At 41.9% G+C, this 24449-nt stretch overlaps 1 protein-coding gene across 1 annotated transcript in view; it reads right to left on the minus strand.

Moving 5' to 3' along the window:
• Nucleotides 1-19619, minus strand: part of PAH (phenylalanine hydroxylase) — a 72131-nt gene extending 52512 nt beyond the window's left edge. Inside the window, exons 1-2 of the mRNA XM_060025487.1 lie at nt 19457-19619; nt 11981-12088 (exon numbers count right to left, since the gene is read on the minus strand). Coding sequence (XP_059881470.1) covers nt 11981-12088; nt 19457-19516 — 168 coding nt within the window. The 5' untranslated portion in view covers nt 19517-19619. The remainder of the gene's footprint in view (nt 1-11980; nt 12089-19456) is intronic.
• Between the last annotated feature and the right edge of the window lie 4830 nt (nt 19620-24449).

The following is a 24449-nucleotide window of genomic DNA, read 5'->3' on the forward strand; positions in this document are numbered from 1 at the left end:
TGGGCACCAGCTGCAGAGAACACACCCCCTGACCAGGTAACCCAATGTGGGCGTCCCGACTAGAGAGAGAGTATGTGGAGGAGAGAAGGCCAGAGAGATAGCGGTTGCTCCAAAGCTTTTTATGCAAACAGAGGTGACCTCCTAAACGCAGCCAAGAGCAGTGTCATCCTTCTTGGCTCACGATGATAGAGAATGGTTACGCTCCGCCCGCTGTTTACCTAAGTTGAAACTTCAAACGAAGAGATAACCAATTTCTGCCTTGTGTAGAGCAGGGAAACAGCAAAGCCAAGAGCCAGGAGTGCACACACCTTCGGCATGGTTATCTGCGAGACAGGGTGGGAGGGCGGGTGGCGTAGGAGGTGAGAAAGGATGCAGAGTGAAAAACAGGCTGGCAGGCAGACTACAGCTGATAATGTTCCCCACCCATACCGCACCGCTCCCGGTGTGACAGCACTTCCGGAGAGAAGACGCGCACTTTGGGAACAGCCATAAGACAATGTGTGCCCCGTGACTCGGTCTTTATAATTCTGGAGACCTAACTTATGGGAAAAAACTTTTACCTAAATTTGTAAGCTGACTAAATTCCCATAATAGGGGAATGGTTAGGTGGACTGCAGTGTAATCATTCAGTGGAGATTATGCAACTATTAGAAAGGAACCAACAACAACATGCATAAAATACAGCACCAGTAAGCACTCCAAGTCTCTAGATGATGGGCCTAGGGGTGATTTTTGTCTCCTTTCTATTTTCTTTTTTATCACAGTTCAACTTTTCTAAAAACAACATTTATTACTTTTATAATGAAAATTTAACTTTGTCTCTTAAATGGTTATAATGACAGCCACTTGGGAAAATACAATGGATATAGATATGTGATCATTAAAATATGTTTTAAAAAATTATGCCCAGGTCAAGGAAAAAAAGGCTAGAATGAAATGCATCATGATGAGTTATGACGAGATTATGTGTATCTTTTAGTTATTTGCCAAATGTCTTATAATATTACGCATATAATGAAAATTAAATTCTATCTTTTAAATGTGAGTGAAATTTCTGGCTAAGAATATCCAGCCAAATTTTTTAAACGACTTCGTTCCCATTTGAATCAACTTGTTAACAATTAACTCTCTAGCTTGGCATGCAATTTCCTTAGTGGAGTTTTTCCAGTTTAATAGCGTGGATCCTTAGATAGATACCAATAACTCTGGTTGCTAAGGAGGCTTTAGAAATCAACCTCCAAACCTGATTATGATCTTAGTTACCTTTTAGTAAATGAATTTTTATTTTTAAACAAGGGCTCTATGCAGGTTAAAAATTGACCCCTACACACTCACCACATCTTGGGGGAGGGATAAAGAAAGAATTCTTTGTGTTAATACACGTGGACATCTTAGCAGAGGCAAGAAAGGTTTAGAGTTAGACATTCCAAAGGCAATTTCACAATTTGTCCAGTACTTAATTTCTGTGTACAAGATGGCTGAGTAACAACTTGATTACTCAGGACTCTTGAACAGACAGTGTGGGGACCAGAGAAAAGCAAAGTGGAATGAACAGTCTATTTGAACAAGGATTGACCAGAAACCCGCTTCTGCTCCCATCCATGAGGAAATCTTTCTAAAAGGGGATTCGTCACAAGTGGATAAAGCTATAGATACACAGAATGAATATGACGAATTGTGGAAAACAGATTCATGCTTCTGGACCTTTTCTTGACCTCCAGCTTAGGGCCCCTTCCTCTCCTCCTCCGTTTCATTCCTCGAGGAAAGAAGAATGGTACAGCGAAAAGCATGTGAGCTTTGGAACTAATCTGAGTTCAAATTCTGTTCTGCTACTCACTACCTTTGGATACATTAGTTGGCCATTCTCAACTTTTGTTTGCCTGTGTTTAAAATAAAAATCATAATATTACGTGGCAGCTTAATAGGAATTAAAAAGAGGGAAAGTACCTAGCACAATTGTGGCTTCGCTCACAGATACTCAGTAAGAACTCATTATACACTACCTTTCTCAACCTGGTATAGAGACACATTTCCCTGGGAATTGAAACACATTAAGCTGATGAGTCATTTTACCCTTTCATATTTGCTTTACCTTAAACTTTTCTCAGCTTTTTCCCTGAGAGCATGTTTTAGAAAGGAGAAGGAAGTGCTGAGCATATTGTTAGATGAGACTAGACAGGAAAGGGGGAGCTTCTTGGACCCCCTACATGCTGTTGCCTTGGCATAAGTGCAAATGAAGTTATGTCCTGGCCTGTTTCAGAGCTTTCTGGGGGCAACATCAAAGACAGTCACAAACGATGTCCCACGTCATTGGTCTCAAGCAAACGGACAGGAGGTTTTCATAACTCAGCCGATCCAACACCTTCCTTGTGCCAAACACTGTCCTAGGTGCTGGGCTACAACAGCGAACAAACCCAGAAAAACCCGGGGACTTCCCTGGTGGCCCAGTGGTTAAGACTCCATGCTCCCAATGCAGGGGGTGAGAGTTCGATCCCTGGTCGGGGAACTAAGATCCCACATGACGCATGGCGTGGTAAAAACAAAGAAAAAGAAAAACAAACAAAACAAAAACAAAAAAGCAGGAAAAATCCCCGCCCTCCTGGAGCTTACATTCTTGAAGGAAGAGACAAACAATGACTATGATAAATAAATAAAATATACTGCCTTCAGACGGAACAGACAGAAATAAGCAGGAAAGAGGGACAGAATATTCCAGGGGTTCAATGCAAGTGCCATTTAAACAATGGGGTCAGGAAGTCCTCAAACAATAAACAGGTGACATGTAAGCATAGACCTGAGGTCAATGAGGGAGTAGGACATGAGGGAACAGCAGGTGCAACGGTCCTGGGGTCAGACATTGTGCAATATGACTGAGGACTATCAACGAGGCCAGCGTGACAGGGGCAGAGTGAGCACGGGGCAGGAGGCAATAGGACATGAGGCAGAGGAGTAACCAAGAATGACCTATCCGCCGTTATCTTAACTTTAATTTTCACTTGGAGTAATATTAAGAAACTATGAGAGGTAATAGGGCAGAGAGAGAGAGACATCCTTTGACTCATGTTTTCAAAGGAGCAGTCTGGCAGCTATTTTAAGAATAGACTGGGGACTTCCCTGGCGGTCCAGTGGTTAGGACTCTGCGCTTCCACTGCAGGGGTCATGGGTTCGATCCCTGGTCAGAGAACTAAGATCCCAGAAGCCGCATGGCACAGTCAAAAAAAAAAGAAGAAGAAGAAGAAGAAGAAGAACGGACTGTTGTGGGACAAAGGCAGAAACAGTGTGGGGACTACGTCAACATTTGGGGTGAGAAATGGTAACTACAAAGATAAGTCTCACGGAAGTACAGGCAGGGCTTCCTGTATATTTTTACTGATCTCTGCTTGCGAGAGGGCCAGCAACAGCGCTAGCTGACCAGGAGTCTGAAAATTAAACCCACTGGGCTGAACAGGAAAGCAGAAGAAGCACAATTAAATTCTAGAGGGAGCTCAAGATCATCTCCCACTCTACCGTGGAGGAGAGTTCTTGGGCAGGTTCCAGCTGAACTTCCAGAAGGATTCACGCCCTGGAGACCATCTTTTGGGATCCCACTCTTGCTTCTCCTGGAAGGGTCTCTGTTGTAATCTCTTGGTCTTTTCTTCCCTCAGTCTTGTCCCTCTTTGTTAGGTTATTTCTTCCCCCACCCTCCCTTCCATGTGGTCGGGATTGTGTCCAACTCGGAGGGAACCCCTTCCTGGGGAAGAGCCGGGCTAGCAGCTTAATCCGGGCTCTTTTCAAGGCTTTAGAGACATGAGCTTTTTTGTCCCAAGTTCCCCTTTCTCCCTTTTCTTGCCACTGGAGAGAGAAAATCAAAATGGCCCCGTGGCCTGTTTCAGTCCAGGCTACTGATGCGCAATCACAAGTCATGTACCATCAATGGACCACAGCACTCTGTCTACATTTCCACGGCGTGGGATCTAACCTCATGATGAAAGTTTAGAAAGTCAGCTCCGTGTTGCTGTTTCTCAAATATGCCCAGCTTTGAACAGGTCAGCAGCTGAAAACAGTGCCAGTTTTCCATTTGAGGTTCTTCTATTCAATAGCTAGATCATCAAACCTACACAAAATGTTTAGGGTAGCATCATTTGCATGGACAAATAATGGGAGGAGGCTATATGTCCACCAACAGGAAATACGGTCACACGATGGAAGATATGGGAAAATGAGCAAGAATATATGTGCAAATATCAAAACAATGTTCCCCACCTTCTCCCCAAAAAGAAAACTGCAGAGGGATGGTTACAATATGATTCCAATTTTATGAAGATTAAAAGCTTGCAGGATAAACAACAAGGTCCTACTGTATAGCACAGGGAACTATATACAATATCCTGTGATAAACCATAATGGAAAAGAATAAGAAATATATATATATTTTTATTCATTTGTATATTCTTTTATATATATAAATGAATCACTTTGCTGTACACCAGAAATTAACACATTGTAAATCAACTATACCTCAAAAAAATAAAACAAAACTTGCCAAACAATGCCGTATATCTTAATGGATATCTCTGTATCACAAAGTCTAAAAAGATGCATGGGGGGCTTCCCTGGTGGTGCAGTGGTTGAGAGTCCGCCTGCCGATGCAGGGGACACGGGTTCGTGCCCCGGTCCGGGAAGATCCCATGTGCCGCGGAGCGGCTGGGCCCGTGAGCCATGGCCGCTGAGCCTGCGCGTCCGGAGCTTGTGCTCCGCAACGGGAGAGGCCACAACAGTGAGAGGCCCGCGTACCGCAAAAAAAAAAAGATGCATGGGAATAGTATGTGTCAAATTCAGATTAATAGCTACCTCTGAGGAGGGACATGCATGGGGAAGAGATACCCAGGGACTGTAGTCATTTCTGTAATGATGTATTTATTAAGCAGGGAGTGGGTTACATGGGCGTTCCTTATATCATTATCTATATTTGGGGGTTTAAATAAGATGAGAAAGTCATCTGGGTTATAAGAACTTTCTTCCCCCCAGTGGAACTCAAGGCTCTTCTTATTTTGATTAAAGATGGAATGTTCCCTGTAAACATTTTACTGCCATAACTGCTCTGGACCTGAGGCCAAAGGGGCAAAAGCAACCCTTGTGATTCACTCTTGATTCTGTCCTGCTCACCAGACCCAGGGGTCACAGGCAGGACCTTAAAGTCCAAACTTTAAAGTAATAAACATCTTGTATCTGACCTAATGTCCCCTCTGCGATCCCACCTCTATCTCCAGGAACACTGAGGTTGATAGACGGTAAGGGGATTTGAGGATTCTGTGACCTGGCCACTTGTTTATTCTCTCATCTGTTTCTTCATTCTGGAATGTACGTCCCCCCTTCCTCTCCCGTAGCCAACCCTCTAGGTTTCAGCTTAAACATTGTATCTGCAAGAAACCTCCCCTGGCCAATTTTGCCCTAAGCCTGGGTTAAGAAAGCTCATGGAAACTTGAGTTCCTCCACGTTCTAAAGGGGCAGAGACTGACTGCCTGGCTCTTCGCAGTCTCCTCAGCACCTATATACGGTCTGACAACAGCCGATACCTAGAGACTGTCATACAGAGTGAAGTAAGTCAGAAAGAGGAAGACAAATACTGTATATTTACGCATATGTGTGGAACCTAGAAAAATGGTATAGATGATCTTATTTGCAAAGCAGAGATAGAGACACGGATGTTGAGAACAAATGTATGGCCACCCAGGGGGGAAACGGGGGTAGGATGAATTGGGAGATTGGGACTGACATATATATACTATTGATACTATGTATAAAAGAGATAACTAATGAGAACCTACTGTATAGCACAGGGAACTCTACTCGATGCTCTGTGCTGACCTAAGTGGGAAGGAAATCCAAAAAAGAGGGGACATATGTATATGTATAGCTGATTCCCTTTGCTGTACAGTGGAAACACAACATTGTAAAGCAGCTATACTCCAATAAAAACAAACAAATAAACAAACAAACAAAACCCAGCCGATATTCAAAGTACGTTAATTGAATGCATAAATGAGAAAATAAGAGCTCATTGACTATCTGATGAGGGGAAGGCGTGGGTCATCTGGGCAGAGGTCACACATAGAAAGTGAATGCGACAAACATAGACTGTATATGTCACATTTAGACTATACACAAATATAGAGATTTGTTTTCAAAAGACCGATCTACCATGAAAATGGAAGGTGAACTTGGAAGCAGTTTTTACCTCTAAGTGTCTAGTCTTGGGCAGCTTGCTTAGTCTGAACCTGTGTGTCTCCATCAATTAAATGATGACAACTGAACACACCCATGTATTGATACTTTAGATCTCTGTATATCTGCCTGTTTGCTTGTTCCCTCCCCTGGCGAATTCACGGTAAAACGATTAGCGGAGTGCTGGCAGAGGAAGGGAGACCTCTTCTTTGCAACTTCCCCCAGGAGCCTGCTTCTAATTTTATAGCCCATTACTAAGCCACTCGCAGTAAAGGCTCTCAGGAGACTACTGTTCTAAGAAGGCACGGGATGTGAGCGTGTTGAGGCTAAAAATATAGAGAGGTATGGAAAATGCAGAGAATTGAGAGATGAATCTGCTGAGGACAGTGGGATGTTTGTGGGTTGGCAGATAGAGGGTTGGGTATGTTTCTCATCGTTTGGCCCCAATTCACTAAACCATCTGCTTCACTGTCCCTACCACCCACCCAATACATGTAAACACTATACATCTGTATCTTCATTATAATAATCAAGCCTGTTGTGTTGCATCCTGATGTTGCTACTAGCTGAAGTCTAGTAGACCACAAGCCCAGTGGCAGGCAACATCATCCCTTAATGGGATGATGACTTTGGTGTTAATCATCTAAGGAAAAGACGGCAGTGCTCATTAAGCATGGAGGTGACTGCAGGAGTACTTAGCAAGGGACTCACAGGGAGCAGGTGATTCTCCCATATGGAATGTCTCTCCTCCATTGCCAATCTTGGAGGAGCTGGAATGTATTTTTTTTTTTATCTTGGCCATGCTGTGTAGCTTGCGGGATCTCAGTTCCCCCACCAGGGATTGAACCTGGGCCAAGGCAGTGAAAGCCCAAAATCCTAACCACTAGACAACCAGGGAATCCTTGGAATAGATTTTTATCTTCTGTCTTTATTAAGGAAAGGTAAGTTTACTTATACCATAATTTTTGCTTTGATTCTGCCCTGCCTTTTATTAGCTGTTTTGATAGTAATAATGCTTGAAATCAAGGGCTTCCAGCACCCTTCTACAGTAGAGATGTTTCCTTCAGGTGATTTGAAATATGCTTCCTATAATTTCTATGCTTTGCCCTTTTGCCACTGAAGTAATAAAAAATAACTAATATTCTTCTTCCACAATGGCCCTTCAAATATTTGAATGAACCTATTGTTTCCTCACCCCATCTTCCCTCTTCAAGCCAATTAAACTTAATCCTTTTTTTAAAAAAAAAATTATTAATTAAATAATTTATTTATTATTTATTTATTTTGGCTGCGCCAGGTCTTACTTGAGGCATGCGGGCTTCTTAGTTGCAGCATGCACGCAGGATCTCGTTCCCTGACCAGGGATCAAACTTGGGCCCCCTGCATTGGGAGTGCAGCGTCTTACCCACTGGACAACCAGGGAAGTCCCGTTAATCCTTTTTTTTTTTTTTTTTTTTGTGGTATGCGGGCCTCTCACTGTTGTGGCCTCTCCCGTTGCGGAGCACAGGCTCTGGACGCGCAGGCTCAGTGGCCATGGCTCACGGGCCCAGCCGCTCCGCAGCACGTGGGATCTTCCCGGACCGGGACATGAACCCCTGTCCCCTGCATCGGCAGGCGGACTCTCAACCACTGCGCCACCAGGGAAGCACCCGTTAATCCTTTAACTATTTCTCATAGAGCTAAGAATTTAAGAGTCTCTGATGCTCCATGACTCTCCAAAATTAGGGTGCATAGAAATAATGAGAGCAAACATTTATTGAGCTCTTACTATGTGCCAGATACTTTAATAAGTACTTTGCATATATTAATTCATTTAATTTTCACAACAGCCCTACAAAGCAAGCTTATTATTACCTTCATTTGAAAAATGAGGAAACTAGGCCACCAAGAGGATAAATAACTTTCCTAAGGTGACCCAGCTCACAGGTGGCACAACTGGTTTTTCAACCGAAACAGTTTTGTTCCAGACAACATAGTCTTAATGCCAATGCTGTTTTACTCCTCAGGGTCCCAAACCTAGGCTATAACTGATAGTCTGGAGCACCTAACTCTAAAATAGCATAAGTTCAGTGGAACACTAGTGCCTGCAAAATGGTAATAGGTCTTTCTTGAACAAGGTTCCATGACCAAAAATGTCTGGGAAATTCTGAGTAAGATAGCATTGAAAAGGTTTCCACTCTGCAGGGCTTTCCATGGTCTTTAATATTTTCACAGACATGATGGCTCTCCAAAATCTAGACGCAGAATTTTCCAGCCATATTTACCCTTGTAACTCTCTAGTAAAACATCTACTAACTTGTGGCATTCAACAGAATATTGCTTAGAAAACACTGTCCAAAAGTGTAGTTTAGATTTTTCCTGTTTCTTTCTTTTTTTGCCATTTATTACCTTTGATTTCATTTTATATGGTCTAGAAGTTTAGTGTCAACCACACAGTTTAAAGGGTTTGTCTGTAATTTTATCTAACACTTACTTCTCCATCTCGTTCAGATACCATGAAAGACATGAAGTACACAAACACACTGTGGCCACCATAATCTTTTGGTTCTACTAAGTTACTCTGCTTTTCTTTAATGGCGCTGCCCTGACTCTTGGTCATTGCCATTTGCTATAAATGTTCACAAAATATACTAAGTAATTCATTCTAAGTTTGGGGGTGGTTTTTTTTTTACTTTTTTGGGAACAAAATTTTTAAATCAAGGCTTTTGACTGTCTCTAGTCATCTTTCTCCTCTTCACATGTTCTCAAAGATTTCTGATAGGTTTCACAGAACACACGTGAAAAGAGTAAAGGAATAGATATCGTATGAGCATCATCTGTGGGCTCAGTCATACCATGCATCTCACATAGCGCATAAAACCTCATGGCCCCAGGGAGGTATGGTTCATTAGCCCTACTTTATAGATGAGTAAACAAAGGCGCACATGTTAAACAACCGGTCAAGGTCAATGAACTCTGGGATTCAACCATCCCACATACAGTCCATGCTCCTTGGGTGCATTCATCCTCATCATTTAGTTACTTGTGGCTTATTTATTAGGTTGAAAACATCCTGTTAATTTACTATTACTTAATTTATTAACCCTGACTACGGCCTGACCTCTTAAGAGGAAAATGCTGATGAACCGTATAACACAAAGACTAGAATGTGACATTCTTACATTTTACGGATATATTCTATCTTACAACCAGCTTGTCGTTCAGACAGCACTCTCTCTCTTTTGTACACTCATGTCTTGCTCTCATTCAGGCAGACATTTTCTTCCTCCTTTTGGATATCCAAGTTTAATTTCTTTAAAATAGACTATTTTTTAGATCAATTTTATATTTACAGAAAAAATTGAGAGGATAGTACAGAGAATTCCCATATACTCTATATCCGGTTTCCCCGAATATTAATGTCTTGTATTAGTACGGAACAAGTGTTACAGTTAATGAACCAATGTTGATACCTTATCACAAACTAAAGACCATACTTTATTGGAATTTCTTCAGTTTATATCTCATGTCCTTTTTCTGCTCTACAATCCTACTCAGGACACTATATTATGTTTAGCTGTCATATCCCTTTAGGTTCCTTTTCACTGTGACAACTTCTCAGACACTACTTGTTTTTGATGACCTCGACAGTTTTGAAGAGTACTGGTCAAGTATTTTGTATTCTGTCCCTTAATTGGAGTTTGCCTGATGTTTTCCTCATGGTTAGACTGGGGTTATGGGTTTGGGGGAGGAAGGCCACAGAGGTAAAAGGCCATTTCATCAAGTCACTCTCCATGGCCCAGACCTAAGGAGTGGGGAGATATGCTCTCCTTCTGTGACTCCAGAGGATCTACTTAAATTATTTGGCATTCCTCTGCCTGGGAGATTGGTCTCTTCTCCATCTATTTATGTATGCAGTCACCAGGTAGAATTTAATTAAAGTACTAGGGGTGAAAAATTACTTGCTTCAAAAATATTCCTTCTTAAAATCCAGGGCAAAAGTGTCGTTTTTTGTTTGTTTGTTTTTAAAGACCTTCTTGTTAAAATTAATTTTGGCTGCATTGGATCTTTATTGCTGCACACAGGCTTTCTCTAGTTGTGGCGAGCAGGGGCTACTCTTCGTTGCGGTGCACGGACTTCTCATTGTGGTGGCTTCTCTTGCTGCGGAGCACGGACTCTAAGTGTGCGGGCTTCAGTACTTGTGGCTCGTGGGCTCTAGAGCGCAGGCTCAGCAGTTGTGGCACATGGGTTTAGCTGCTCTGCTGCATGTGGGATCTTCCCAGACCAGGGCTCGAACCCATGTCCCCTGCATTGGCAGGCGGATTCTTAACCACTGCGCCACCATGGAAGCCCCCAAAAGTGTTTTTGAAAAGTCTAATTTCCTTTGCTCATATTTAAATTAAATTTCACTCTTAATTGAACATTTAATATGTATATTGAAACTGAGTCTGCCAGCAATCCCACTACTGGGCATATACCCTGAGAAAACCATAATTCAAAAAGAGTCATGTACCACAATGTTCATTTCAGCACTATTTACAATAGTCAGGACGTGGAAGCAACCTAAGTGTCCATCAACAGATGAATGGATAAAGAAGATGTGGCACATATACACAACGGAATGTTACTCAGCCGTAAAAAGAAATGAAACTGAGTTATTTGTAGTGAGGTGGATGGACCTAGAGTCTGTCATACAGAGTGAAGTAAGTCAGAAAGAGAAAAACAAATACCGTATGCTAACACATATATATGGAATCTAAAAAAAAAAGAAAAGGTTCTGATGAACCTAGGGGCAGGACAGGAATAAAGATGCAGATGTAGAGAATGGACTTGAGGACACGGGGAGGGAGAAGCGTAAGCTGGGATGAAGTGAGAGAGTGGCATGGACATATATACACTACCAAATGTAAAATAGATAGCTAGTGGGAAGCAGCCACATGGCACAGAGAGATCAGCTCAGTGCTTTGCGACCACCTGGTGGGGGGGATAAGGAGGGTGGGAGGGAGGCTCAAGAGGGAGGGGATATGGGGATATACGTATGCATATATCTGATTCACTTTGTTATACAGCAGAAACTAACACAACACTGTAAAGCAATTATACTCTAATAAAGATGTTAAAAGAAAAACAAACAAACAAAAAAAACTGAGTCTGACACAAAGATGACTCACACAAGGCTCCTTGCCTGAAGAAACTATCCTGGGGTCAAACAGAAATGTATACATTTCACAAGGCAAATAAGTGCTGCAGTTAAAAGTTAAAGAGTGCTTCGGAAACACTGAGAGGATAGCACAGGTGTCCTTCTGTATCCATGCAGAAACGGTTCCAGGACCCCATGGGTACCAAAATCCTCGGATGCTCAAGACCCTTGTAGAAGATGGTAATCGTGGTACAATGAATACAGTCTGCCCTCCCTACCAATGGGCTGCATACCTGCGGATTCAGCCAAACCCAGATCGAAATTTTGGTTGAATCCGAGGGATGTAGGACTCGCAAACATGAAGGCTTGACTGTAATTAATTCAAGGAAAGTTTGATGAAAGAAGAGTGAGTCCAACACTGGCTTCCTGGTGTGCAGCCAGTGATTGTGAATGATCCTAATTATGAAATGGAGAAGCCTTAGCTCAGAGAGGATGAAAGACTTAACTAAGTTCACACAGTTGGGTCACGTATGAGCCTAAGCTGAGAATCAAGTCTTCCAATTCCAGATCCTATGTCCTTTTCGCTACATCAAACTAGAAGATAACACAGAAGTCTGCTATGCCATTATTCAAGGTGGAAATGAATAAAGCACTTACCTCAAATAAACGTAAGACTTTGGCCAGCGCACCAACTTCTTCTTTGAGTGAGAAGATCAGTGATATGGCACTGTTTTGATTGGAGTTGTCTTCAATGTAGCTTGTTTCCTACAGGATTAAATGCATTTGGGTAAAATGTTTTTCACAGCTCAGCAATTCATTCCTGTGAAGCCTCCAAGGAAGAGGCGAGCATGAACTTCCTTTTCTGGTTAAGTCTTGGAATGCAATGGGTTACATATATTCTCTACAGAAGTATATGTGTGGCGGAAAAGAAGTAAATCAAGGGAAGTAAAATGTTCAGTGGTGCTCTTAGATCAGACTTCAACTTTAGAAAGCTCTAATTATTCACAAATGTCACCAGTTACACTATAGATTCACTGCCTTTTTAATGAGCACCTACCAAGTGCTAGGTACAATTAGGGCTCTGAGAGAAACAAAGATGAATGAGAGGATGCCCCATTCATCAGAAGTTCAAATACACATACACATACGAGATAAATTAAAAAAGATCTTAGAGGTGGTATAATATGGTACAATAATTGTCCCAGGAAAACATTGAGAAATACAGGGTGGAAAATACTAAAAATAGAACACACACAGGCTTTTGAGTCCAAAGACATGGGTTGGAATCCTCTCTCTTCCATTTACCAACCAGAACACTTTGGGATAGCTTAGGCCCCTTAACTTCCTCACGTGTGAAAGCAGGCTAATCTGTAATCATGACAAGCCCTGTCAAAACAGTATTCAGATGATGAAAAAGATAAAATAGTTTAAATATAATATTAAGAGAAATATGTAAAAATGATGGAAATATTAAGAATACCCACGAATGATTTCTTGGCCTTTGGCAAAGATGTCATGGGAACATTAAACTTGTTCCCAGATGCTGGGGTCTGAGACACCAATTGTTGAAAAAGAGTCACTAAGTACATAAGAGCACATATATAACTTATTGGAAGATGGATGCCTTCAAACAGCAAAGAATGTCAAGGATCTAGCAACTTTCTACATGCCTGTGACAGCAAATTAAGGTGGGACTAGGGTTGCCATTCCAGAAAGGGTTTGCCAAAATCTTTTAAAATTTTAAAGTTAAGTGTTAAATTAAGTTTTACAATAATACATAGAGTTCCATGTGTGCCTTCAAATAAACAGCATATACCTAAAACTGGGGGAAAAAAAAACAACCCATGCAGAACAATTACTCTCTTGTAAGCAAGTTAATGAAATTAGTGGAATGGTTGTTACATCATCTCCATGAGAAGGCTGTGCTGGGCAGGGTCTCAGTGACTTGGCATCATAAGCCCTGTATGGACATGGATGACCCTCAGGATGAAATTCTTTTAATTCAGATTTTCCCAGAACCTTACCTGAAACAGAGGTGCAGGGGAAGAACCAGAATTATCAGCAAGTGTGATTAGAGGAAGCCTTAAATGAATTGCAAAACTGAACTGCTATATATCCTTATATGGACCATGCTATTATCTTTCTAAAAATTATTTTAATCTACCGTACATTAAAAGCCCCTATAATGTCCCAGATATTATAAAAAGCACTTGATTTGGATTATCTCATTTAATTTTTTTTTTTTTGCGGTACGCGGGCCTCTCACTGTTGTGGCCTCTCCCGTTGTGGAGCACAGGCTCCGGACGCGCAGGCTCAGCGGCCATGGCTCACGGGCCCAGCCACTCCGCGGCACGTGGGATCTTCCAGGACCGGGGCACGAACCCGCGTCCCCTGCATTGGCAGGTGGACTCTCAACCACTGCGCCACCAGGGAAGCCCTATCTCATTTAATTTTGATAACAATCTAGAAAGTAGGTTTTACTACTTTCCAAGTGCCCCTTTTATTGATGACAAAATGAAGGTTTAGAGAAGTTAAGTAACTTGTCCAGAGTTGCATGGTTAGCAGTGGAACCCATGCCACTGGATCCCAGCATGCTCTCCATGAATCACAGCTTCCTGCAGGCTCTGCTCTACCTTCCGTCTCTAGTAAACCCTGCCAGAGACACGCAGAGCAGTCTCTGATGTCAGTCTTCTTCCTAGGAGATGACACTGAGCCCTCAGTTCTTTCTACTTTCCTTGAAATGACAAAGATTTCCATTTCTAATTCACTTGGCAACATTCTCCTCTCCTGTTGGCCTCCAAGAAAGGGAGCCTATTTCTGACACACCTCAATGGTGTCACCTATGACTGGGGCCATTCAGACGTGAACGCACCATGCTTGAAACTCTGTCATCCACCACTTTCCCACTCCTGTGTGTGTCCAGCCAATCACCAAGTCCAGTCTGACCTTCTCCAGAAATGATTCTCGGGGTCAGGTCCTTCTTTGGCTCCCACTGCCACCACAATAACCCAGCTCTTAGTGATCTGCAGTGATTGAGCCCTGCTAGCAGAATTTTGCTCGCGTCCTTATTCTACTCAGTATTCTTTAGGGGCTCCCCGTGGCCAACAGGATACAAGACCTCTTTGTGATATTCAAAAGTCCCCTTAGTACCCCACCTCCTGAGCTTCACCCACAGGAACCTCCCCTCCAGAAAACTGGTTCCTCCTTGCCCTTTCAACTCCTCATTAGAGTAAATGCACTGCATTCCTCCCTCTCCCTCATCCTCAAAAGCCCTCTTGGGTCTCACTTCTCTCAGAAAACCTATGTACTCCTTAGCCAAAGTGAACAATCCCTCCTTGATCTGTTTGTTCCATTTGGCCTCTGGTACCCACATGGGACTTGATAATTGACTCAAAGAGGTGGACTTGTCTTAAGAGTTCGTCTAGTTCCACACTCTCATTTTTCAGATGGGGAGACTATGGGCCACCTGAGATCATCACACAGGCAGTGGGTGGCAGATTAAGAACTCAGGCTCCTGCTATGGAAAACAGTATGGAGTTTCCTCAAAGAACTAAAAATAGAATTGCCATATGATCCAGCAGTCGCACTCCTGGGCATGTATCCAGACAAAACTCTAATTCGAAAAGATACATGCACGCCAATGTTCACAGCAGCACTATTCACAATAGTCAAGACATGGAAGCAACCTAAATGTGCATCAACAGATGAATGGATAAAGAAGATGTGGTACATATACACAATGGAATATTACTCAGCCATAAAAAAGAATGAAATAATGCCATTTGCAGCAACATGGATGGGAGCTAGAGAGTGTCATATTAAGTGAATAAATTCAGACAGAGAAAGAGAGATATCGTATGATACCGCTTATATGTGGAATCTAAAAAAAAAATGAACTTATTTCAGACTCACAGACTTAGAGAATGAACTTATGGTTGCCAGTGGGGGAAGGGTGAGGGGAAGGGATAGCTAGGGAGTTTGGGATTGACGTGTACACACTGCTGTATTTAAAATGGATAACCAGCAAGGACCTACAGTATAGCACAGGGAACTCTGCTCAATACTCTGTAACAATCTAATTAGGAAAAGAATTTGAAAAAGAATAGATACTTGTATATGTATAACTGAATCACTTTGTTGTACACCTGAAACTAACACAACATTGTTAATCAACTATACTCCCATGTAAAATAAAAAGTGAAATAAAAAAGAAGTGTTATGACGGAGGAAAAAAAAAGAAGATGTGGTATATATATATACAATGGAATACTACTCAGCCATGAAAAGAATGAAATAATGCCATTTGCAGCAACATGGATGGATCTAAAGATTATCATACTAAGTGAAGTAAGTCAGACAGAAAAAGACAAATACCATACGATATCACTTATATGTGGAATCTAAAATATGACATAAATGAACTTCCAAGAAATAGAAATAGACTCACAGACATAGAGAACAGACTTGTGGTTGCCAAGGGGGAGAGGGGGGTGGGGGAGGGATGGACTGAGAGTTTGGGATTGGAAGATGCAAACTATTCTATATGGAATGGATAAACCATGTCTTACTGTGTAGCACAGGGAACTATATTCAGTATCCTGCAATCAACCATAATGGAAAAGAATATATATGTATATGTATGGCTGAATCACTGCTGTGCGGCAGGAACTAGCACAGCGTTGTGAATCAACTATACTTCAATAGAATTAATTAATTAACAAAAAAAGAACTCAGGCTCCTAAATGTCATTCATTCTATACAATTCCCTCTGCTATAGACACAATGTCCACATTAAAGGCTCTGTTTCTTGCATAGTAAGGGCTGTACTCTGGTCCAATCACCAGAAGGTTACTCAATACCACTCCTAACAGCCTATACCTTACCCACGTCTGTCCCCTTTCACTTTCGTCATTCTCCCCATATACTTTCTAGATCAGGGTTTCTAAGTGGGTGTTCCTTGGGTCTCCACTCCAAAATTACCTCGTGATTCCTTGTTTGAATGCAGATTCCTGGGCCCCACCCAAACCTACCAAATCAGAATATTTGGCGTAGGATCTTAGAATCTGCATTTTCAAAAGCATCGCAGAGGACTCTTAACCATGCAAGATTTTGAAACCACTAATAAATATATAGCTTATTTTTTTAATTATGACTTTTCTCATCTGTGTCTGCAAATTCACATTTACCATAAGCCTCTACTCTTTATTGTTATTAATATTGAAAGTAGAGCCGGCCATGACTGAATACCCACCATGTGCCCAGAGCCATATCTGGTACTTTTTACAGTTAATAAACATCACCATTGGTAGAAACTAGCACTGGCAGAAAAAAACAGTTTACATATAATAGCTTATTCAGTCCTCACAATCGCCCCTTGAGATGGGTGCTGTTATTTTGAAAATGAAGGAATACACTCAGCGAGATTAAGTGGCTTGTCCAAGGACACTCAGCTAACGAGTGGCAGAGTCTGCATGTGAACCCAGGTCGAACAACTCCAAAATCTTTAATCCACCCCCCAGTGACCCAACTGGGACAATAGCTCCCCTTTTCAAAGCTTGAGGGACTTGAAACAAAAGGAAGCCCGTGGAATTTTGTGAAATGGTGTGGCCTTGAGTGGATTCTGATTCCAGCATTGTTATGCGGATCAGCGTGAGATCTTGGACAAACCTCTTCCAGAACGTGTTTATAATGGCTCATAATCTATACTTTATTTGTTTCCAATAGACATATGAGTTGACTTAGAAAGACATGTACACTCAGGACGCATAAAGGTAGAGAAAAGTAGCTCGGAAAGTAGAAAAGAAGGGAGAGCAGGGAGAAAAATCTTTACTAGCAACCAAGAAGGAAAGGATTTTGATCACCGAGCAATACCCTTAACAATAGAAATACGGTCTCTTTGGTTGTGTCTAATAAATACATTCTGTTATCTTTGGAAAAGAGCAGTTTTCACAATTACCAGCAATTAATCTGCAGCAAGGATATTCCAGCGGCACTGACTTTCAATCATAGTGCTTTTTGGGGTCATGGGAGGAGGTGTGTATTCACATGTGTGATTATACATACACACATCTACAGTATAAGACACCCCAAAACAAGATGCAGACATCCTGCCTTGGACATACTCTGCCTCTGTATTCCAGAATTTATCTGCAGGAGGAAGCAGTGTGGTGGAGGAGTACACAGGGTGTTGGAGTCACATCTGGGTTTGAACCTGGCTTTGTGCCGTTCAGAGCTGTGATTTCTAAGTTCCCTTAATCTTTTAATCCATCACCCTGTTCTATGTTCTTTACAGCACTTATCTCTACATGAAAGTATATGTTCATTTGGTGAATTTTTTTTACTGTCTGTCTCCTCCACAAGAATGTAATTTTCATCAGGGCAGAGGTTCTACTGTGCCTGGCTCAGAGTAGGTGCTCAGTAAGTCTTTGTTGAGTGGATGAATGAGCTGAACATCTTTCACAGGATTGTTGTGCTCGCAGGTGGAGACCAGCCTTATGTCAGGATTACATCTAGTGTGTTCTGTTCATAAATGTGTCTTTTTTGCAGGTTGTCAGAGCTGGAAGGAGTCCTGAAGACTATTCTAGTTCAAAATCCGCCCCCCCCCCAATTTTACAGATACCAGACTGAGCCTCTCCAGCCCGATTAGGTGACTTCCCAGTACATAGCTTCAGTAAACCAAACATGAGAGCCCACAACTCCTAACTCCAGGTCTGGCATCTTACCACTGCAAAGCTCCACCAGCCACTGTGCTTGACTCAGTGTGTGTTCCTCCTGCCAACGTTCTGATGCATTTTGTTGAACAAACAAATCATTTCTGGTTAGACACCCCTGGCATTTTCCTATGCTCCAGGAAGTGTGCTAAGACCTTTATAGACATTATTTCACTTGATTCTCATACTAACTCTATAATGTGCATATTTTTATTCCAATGTTTCATATGAATAGATCTGAGGATCTGCAAAGTTAAATCCCTTGCTTTCAACACACGGGTGTTACAGAGCACTCTCTAAACCCTCCTCTTTACCCCCAGTCATCGACAGTGACAATTTGTGGTTCTCCATCTTCTAAGTGCTCTACAAATAAAACTTTAGTCCCCAGAGCTCCCTAACCAGATCGCTGCCCCTAACCTCCCGCCATAGTCACGGGGGCCCCACGGCCAGCAGCACAGAAGCTAAACGATGGCAAAGCTGGCATCTGTTCTGGGATCTGGCGCCCATGCCATCCCTCTTCAACACGAAGTTCTGTCTCCCAAGCCCTACGTACCATTTTCAAAGGAAGTCTTTCTTTCAGGACTCAAAAAAAGTTAGTCCAAAGTTCTGCAGTCTCTAGTTATACTAAAACATCAATCATCCTCTGCTCTCCAGGCTCCCTGTTCTCTAGATTGTTCTCACTAATCCTACAGTTGACAGATGCCTTAGACCCATGTTATCTCCCAGGGCTGGGCTTTAAGTCTGAACCCCAGAATCTGGGAGTGTGATCAGTTGATTAAAGAGTGTATTCTGCAGTTGTTCACCTCAAGGGAAAGGCAAAAGTTCTAGCGAACGGAATACACCCTGGACATTATCCCTGCCACATTTAGGGCTCTCTTACATTCCAAGTCCAAGGCTAACTCTTGTGCATTTTCCCCTCTTTTTAATTTTCTTCTTCCTCAGGTCTGAGTAAGTGTGAGACGTCTTCAAACGCCATTTTCTCCCAAAGGTGAAAAAAAGCTACAATTTCTCATAATTTTGCCATTTTGATACCTGGCTGAGAACAGTTATAAACATCAAAGAAGAGCAGATCTGCATGGACCCCAACTGCCACTCCAGATCGTCAAGGACCACTTTACAGAAGATACAGGCAGTGATTTGTCCAAAGACAGGCAACTAGTTGGTGGCAGCTCTGGAAGCCAGCTCCCTGGCTCCTCAAGCCGTGCTCTTTCCCTGAAAGCCACACAGGACAGATGTCCTCTCACTGGGAAACATTTGTTGAGCACGTGTTATCTGTCAACTTCCTAGACATTTTCATCATCTTCAAATGAATTCAGCATTCCTGGTGAGCTCATGGGAGTAGGAAAACCCAACACTCCTCAGACCTCTTTCCACCGGGGGCCAAACTCCCCTCCCTGCGCAGCTAAGGCCCGCCCTGGCTCACTTGTCCAAAGTCGCTGAGTTTCCTGACCGAGCCTCCGTTCTGCAGGACCACGGCTGACATGCTAGCTCCCAGCGCGTGCGGTCTCCGGAGCTCTGGGGCTTCAGTCGCAGGCGGGTTTGCAAACAGTGCAAACAGCACGTGGTGCTGAGGTTTTTAACCTGGCGTTAGGGAGGAGAGATTCCAAGGTGTCTCCTGCCGCGCTTACCCGCCACAGTCACGCCCGCGGTGGGCGTTGTCCTGACGCGGCGAGCTCCGGGTCACCCCCGCCTGGACCGCTCGGAGGGGAGGGGCAGGGGGAGCGGTGTGGCTGGTGACGGGAGTACGGACTTGGCTTGCCTGCCTTGGATGGAGGAAGGCCAACAAGAGAACGCAGGGCCAAATGTGCCCTGGCGATTAGACAGGTTTGGCACTTCTGGGACTCTCAGAAGCCTGGGCACGGGTTCTCTGCGATTGGTGTAAACCTGTGACAGCCGGATGATAACCTTTATAAGAAAGAGAGCCAAGATCTTAACTGAGATGGGGGAGGGGGGATTCCTTTCTATGTTACCACTAAGGAAACTGCCTTTTTTGTGCTCTGACTTCAGAACATCACATATAGGTGATGTTGTGAACGCTGGGCACAGTGGCTAAGGAGCAAAGAGAATAATAAGATAAACGACCTGGGTTGAAATGCAGCCATGTGTCCCAGAGCTGTTTACATCACTGCTGGGAGCACCCAGAAGAGGACGCAAGCTCAGTCTTGCCAGGATGTTTTAAGAATGTGGATAAGAGAAAGAATGAGGTGATGCATTTAACACTATTACAGTTCATGCCGTATAGTTAAACACTCCATAACCAGAAGTTATTGCTTAAAAGTATGCAACAACAAATGCTTACTGCGGACCCCTCTGTTGCATGCCAGGTGGTACTGGGGATACAGCAGTGAATTAAGTGGAGGACCCTGCCTCCTGCCACACCCGTGCTGCCATTCTGGGAGGGAGACAGAAAACAAACAAATAAATAAGTTTAGGCAGAGCTAAGCCTTCTGAAGAAAATAAAATAGGGAGATGGGCTAGTAGGCAGGAAAATGTCATTCACCTCTGTTTTTTCAGACCCAGGAACTGAGACGAGGCATTCATTGCCACCAGGCAAAACAAAATATAAAAGAGCACCGCAGAGTCAGAAGTTCAAAAAGGATGTGAAAAAATCAAGGGCATCAAGACCTTGAGTGCCTGCCTAATATTTAGCCAGGAGAGGGCAATGGGCTAAGAGAAAACAAGCCAATAATAGAGGTTGCTAGAAATCCGCCCCCTCCCCTCCCATAATCCTTTGACGGAATGACCAAGCACCTTCCAAAAGAGAAAAAAAATCTCAGATTCAGGATTCAAAACAAACAGATGAACTCCTGATTCCACCACTGATTAACTTTGGTCAAGTCCATGCCTCAGTTTCTTTGTCTTTAAAATGGGGCTTTAAGGGTTGCTGTTTAGGATTCTTTGAGCCTGTATGATGTGCCAGGCTTTCTACTGACTGCTAAGAAGACAGATATACGTTAAGTGTAATTTCTGTCCAAAAGAAGTCCTTGGGTGTGTGATTAATATTCTCTATGGTAAGTTGGAAGATCAGTGTTTTTGAACATGGAAGGGCAAGACCTTGACTTCCACCCTCAGGAGAATCGGTATCCTTTATCTGACTCCAGTGGTTTTCTAGTTTGGTAGACATGAAATGTGGTAGACATGAAGCGTTTTACTGCACCCTAGGATTGCCTTGCAAACATCACGTCATCCCTTGACGTTGCTGGCATACTAAGGAGAGCAATGAATGTGACAGCGCCTGTTGCATTGCCGTATAACAGGCATGCAATGAATGAAAACAGCAGTAACAGCTACTTACTTACATGCACATTGTATGTTAGACACTGCCAAGCTCTCCCCATGCATGATTTCATTTCTTCCCTCATAAACTTGAACCGTGCACCCCCACTTTATAACTAAGGAAACTGAGACACAGAAAGTTTAGATAAGTAGTTCAAAGTCAAACTACATTTCACCCAATTCCAAGACACTGGCTCATAAATACTCTTCCTTCCCTTTTTAAAATAAGACCAACACTGACTTTTAGGACAACAAAATAATAGCACGCTTCTCTTTTCTTTTCACACCTACTAAAAATGGAATTCTTAATTTCCTTTCACATAAAAATGCCCCGGATCTGTGTTGGGAGGAGAGCGCAACTAGTTGTCTGCTACTTCAGAGAAAATCACTTAATAGCTTCTTTTAAAAATTATTCTGGCAAAAAGGGAAAACGTATCCATGAAATAAGATAAAAACTCACTTAAGATGAGATTGATGGTGACATGAATTTTGTAGATGATTTTCAAACTATCATTTTAATTGGGATGGAATATAATGTGTTGCTGTATGAACAAGGGCAGTGCTGAGTCCTAAGAAAATTGATGTAGAAGGAACATTCAAGAATTCAGCCTATAGACCACTGAGATATTGTGAATGGCCAGAAAGGGGTGGGCACCATGTCGCAAGATGTGCAGTTGTGTACCTGGTAAACTTAGGGCTGACCTTCATTGATTTGGAAGTTGAAGATTTCCCAATCACTGCATGTTATCAATCGCTTTTCATTTAACCTCACAGGTAGAGAAGTAAGTTAATCATAACCTCTGAGTTCATGGTCAAAAATCAAAGCTTCCAAGGCCCCTCTCTTGTTTTATTTATTCATTCTCTTTTATCTTCATTCCCCACTCCCATTCCCTTACCCCAGAGGCCACATCCTTAACATGTTTTAATATTTAGCCATGGATTTGTTAAATGCAGGGAAATATTGGAGTGTGTATGTATTTTTCATGGATATGAGTGATGTCGTAGTATAGATTTACTATGGTATATACATGTCCTATAGATTGCATGGTTTCTAACTTTTTTCTTTCAGCTCTGTTCTTAGGATGTAGCCATGCTGCTGAATGTACTGGTTCTTTGTACTTTTAACTGGAGTAGAGTATTCCACCGTGTGTATCCACCACACTTGATTTCTCCATTCCCCAGTGATGGACACCTAGGCTATCTCTAATTTTCCACCACCCCAAACAATACTGCAGTAAGCAACCTCATCCTTGTCCGCTTATATACCTGTGTGAGAATTTTTCTGGGATAGAAGGGTAGGGTCCTGAATCAGGGGGAACGTGCGTTCTTAATTTCACAAAGTACTGCCAGACTGCCCCTTTGAACAGCTTGTACTAGTCCACACTCCCACAAGTAGGGCAAAAGAGTTCCTGTTGCTGGGTATCCTCAGTATTTGGCTTTTTCCAAGTGTCTGATTCTTTGCCAGTCTACTCAGTGAGAAAACGTATGTTCTTGCTGTTTTTAATTTGCATCCCTCCTCTAACAAATGAGTTTGAGTACCTCTTTCTACACCATGCCACATAAGATTTCCCATACTTTCAATAGTTCATTATCAAATACTTTGCCTATTTTTCTGTTGGGTTTCCTGGTTTTTGTCTTGATTTGCAGGAATAATTTGTATGGTCTAGATATTACCCTCGTGTCTTTCTCAAGTCACAAAGATACCATCTCCCAATCTATCACTCTCAGTTAACTGTCAGCTAATGTCTTTCCTTGAGAAAAAATATAATTCAGATGTAATAAAAATCCATCTTAAAATAATGTTGTGGTTTGTGCTATTGGGGTCTTTTTAAGAAGTCCTTCCTCATCCCTAAGTTGCTAAGATATTCTCTTCTTTCTTCTGTCATCCTTAGAGTTTTCTCTTTCACAGTCAGATCTTTAATCTTTCTGTATCTCTTGTATATGGGATATGGTAATCACCCAGTTGTTTTTTCTTCTCCCTCCATATCATGAGTCAGTTTTTCAATAACATGGGCAAAGACTTTTCCCCAATTTTTAGGTCAGAATTTTCTGAGTTGAGATGAAATTGCCATTTATACCTGAGTCTTTCTCTAAAGCTTAATTTTATTCCATTGGTTTATTGCATTATGTCTCCTCTTGCGCCCATATCATACTGCATTTATTATTACAATATGGTTTGGTAGTATATCTTAATATCTGGTTGTCAAGTCTCCCTTCTTGACTGTATTTTTCCCCAAAGTTTATTTGTCTATTAATGCACACTTATTCTTCCATATTTCAGCTGAGACATTAATTGCTTTAACTCTGAATGTATTGGCTAATCTAGGGACACTTGTGCTAAACAGGAGTAGTCAAGAGTAGACATACATGCTAGGTCCCAATTTGTTATGAATGCAGCCAAAGTTTCTCCATCAATATTATGCTAAATGTATGTTTTTGATGTTATAACTATCATCAGGTTTATGAACCCCTCTCTGCCCCCTGTGTGCTGAGGCTTATTTTTATCATAAAGCAATGAATTTAGCAAATGCTTTTTCTACATCTACTGAGAAAATTATGTGACGTATTCCTTTTAGTCTATTAATGTGATGAATCACATTGGTAGATTTTTTTAGATGTTAAACTCTTCTTACAAACTAGGATAAACCTTCCTTAATTATGATATATTAATTTTTATTACACTATTAGATGTGGTTATCTTATGTTTTATGTAAGATTTTCCCATCTCTGTTTATTAGTGAAGTGAAACTGCAATTTTTTACTTGTACCATCATCACCCTATTTTGACATCAAGATTACTGTAGTCCTACACGAGGAGTTGTACAACTTTCCCTGTTTTTATAATTTCTGGAACAACCTATAAGATAGAAATTATTTGTTTCATGAAGATTTGGTAGGGTAGGACCTCTTGTAAATATACTGGACCTGAAAGTTTGGGAGGCAGGAAAAGTAATGGATTATAGTTCAACTTATTTAACTATTATTGGCATATTTATGTTTTCTGTTTCTTCTCATTTTATATTTTTTTCAGAAATTAATTCAGTCTGTCAAGGTCTCAACAAAACTAGCATATTATTGTTCAAAACATTCTTTTCTTATTTTGTGAAGTTCTATTGTGTCTACATTTATTTTTCCTGTTT

The sequence above is a fragment of the Delphinus delphis genome, chromosome 11 (assembly GCF_949987515.2).
Source record: "Delphinus delphis chromosome 11, mDelDel1.2, whole genome shotgun sequence".
In the NCBI taxonomy this organism is placed as follows: Eukaryota; Metazoa; Chordata; class Mammalia; order Artiodactyla; family Delphinidae; genus Delphinus; species Delphinus delphis.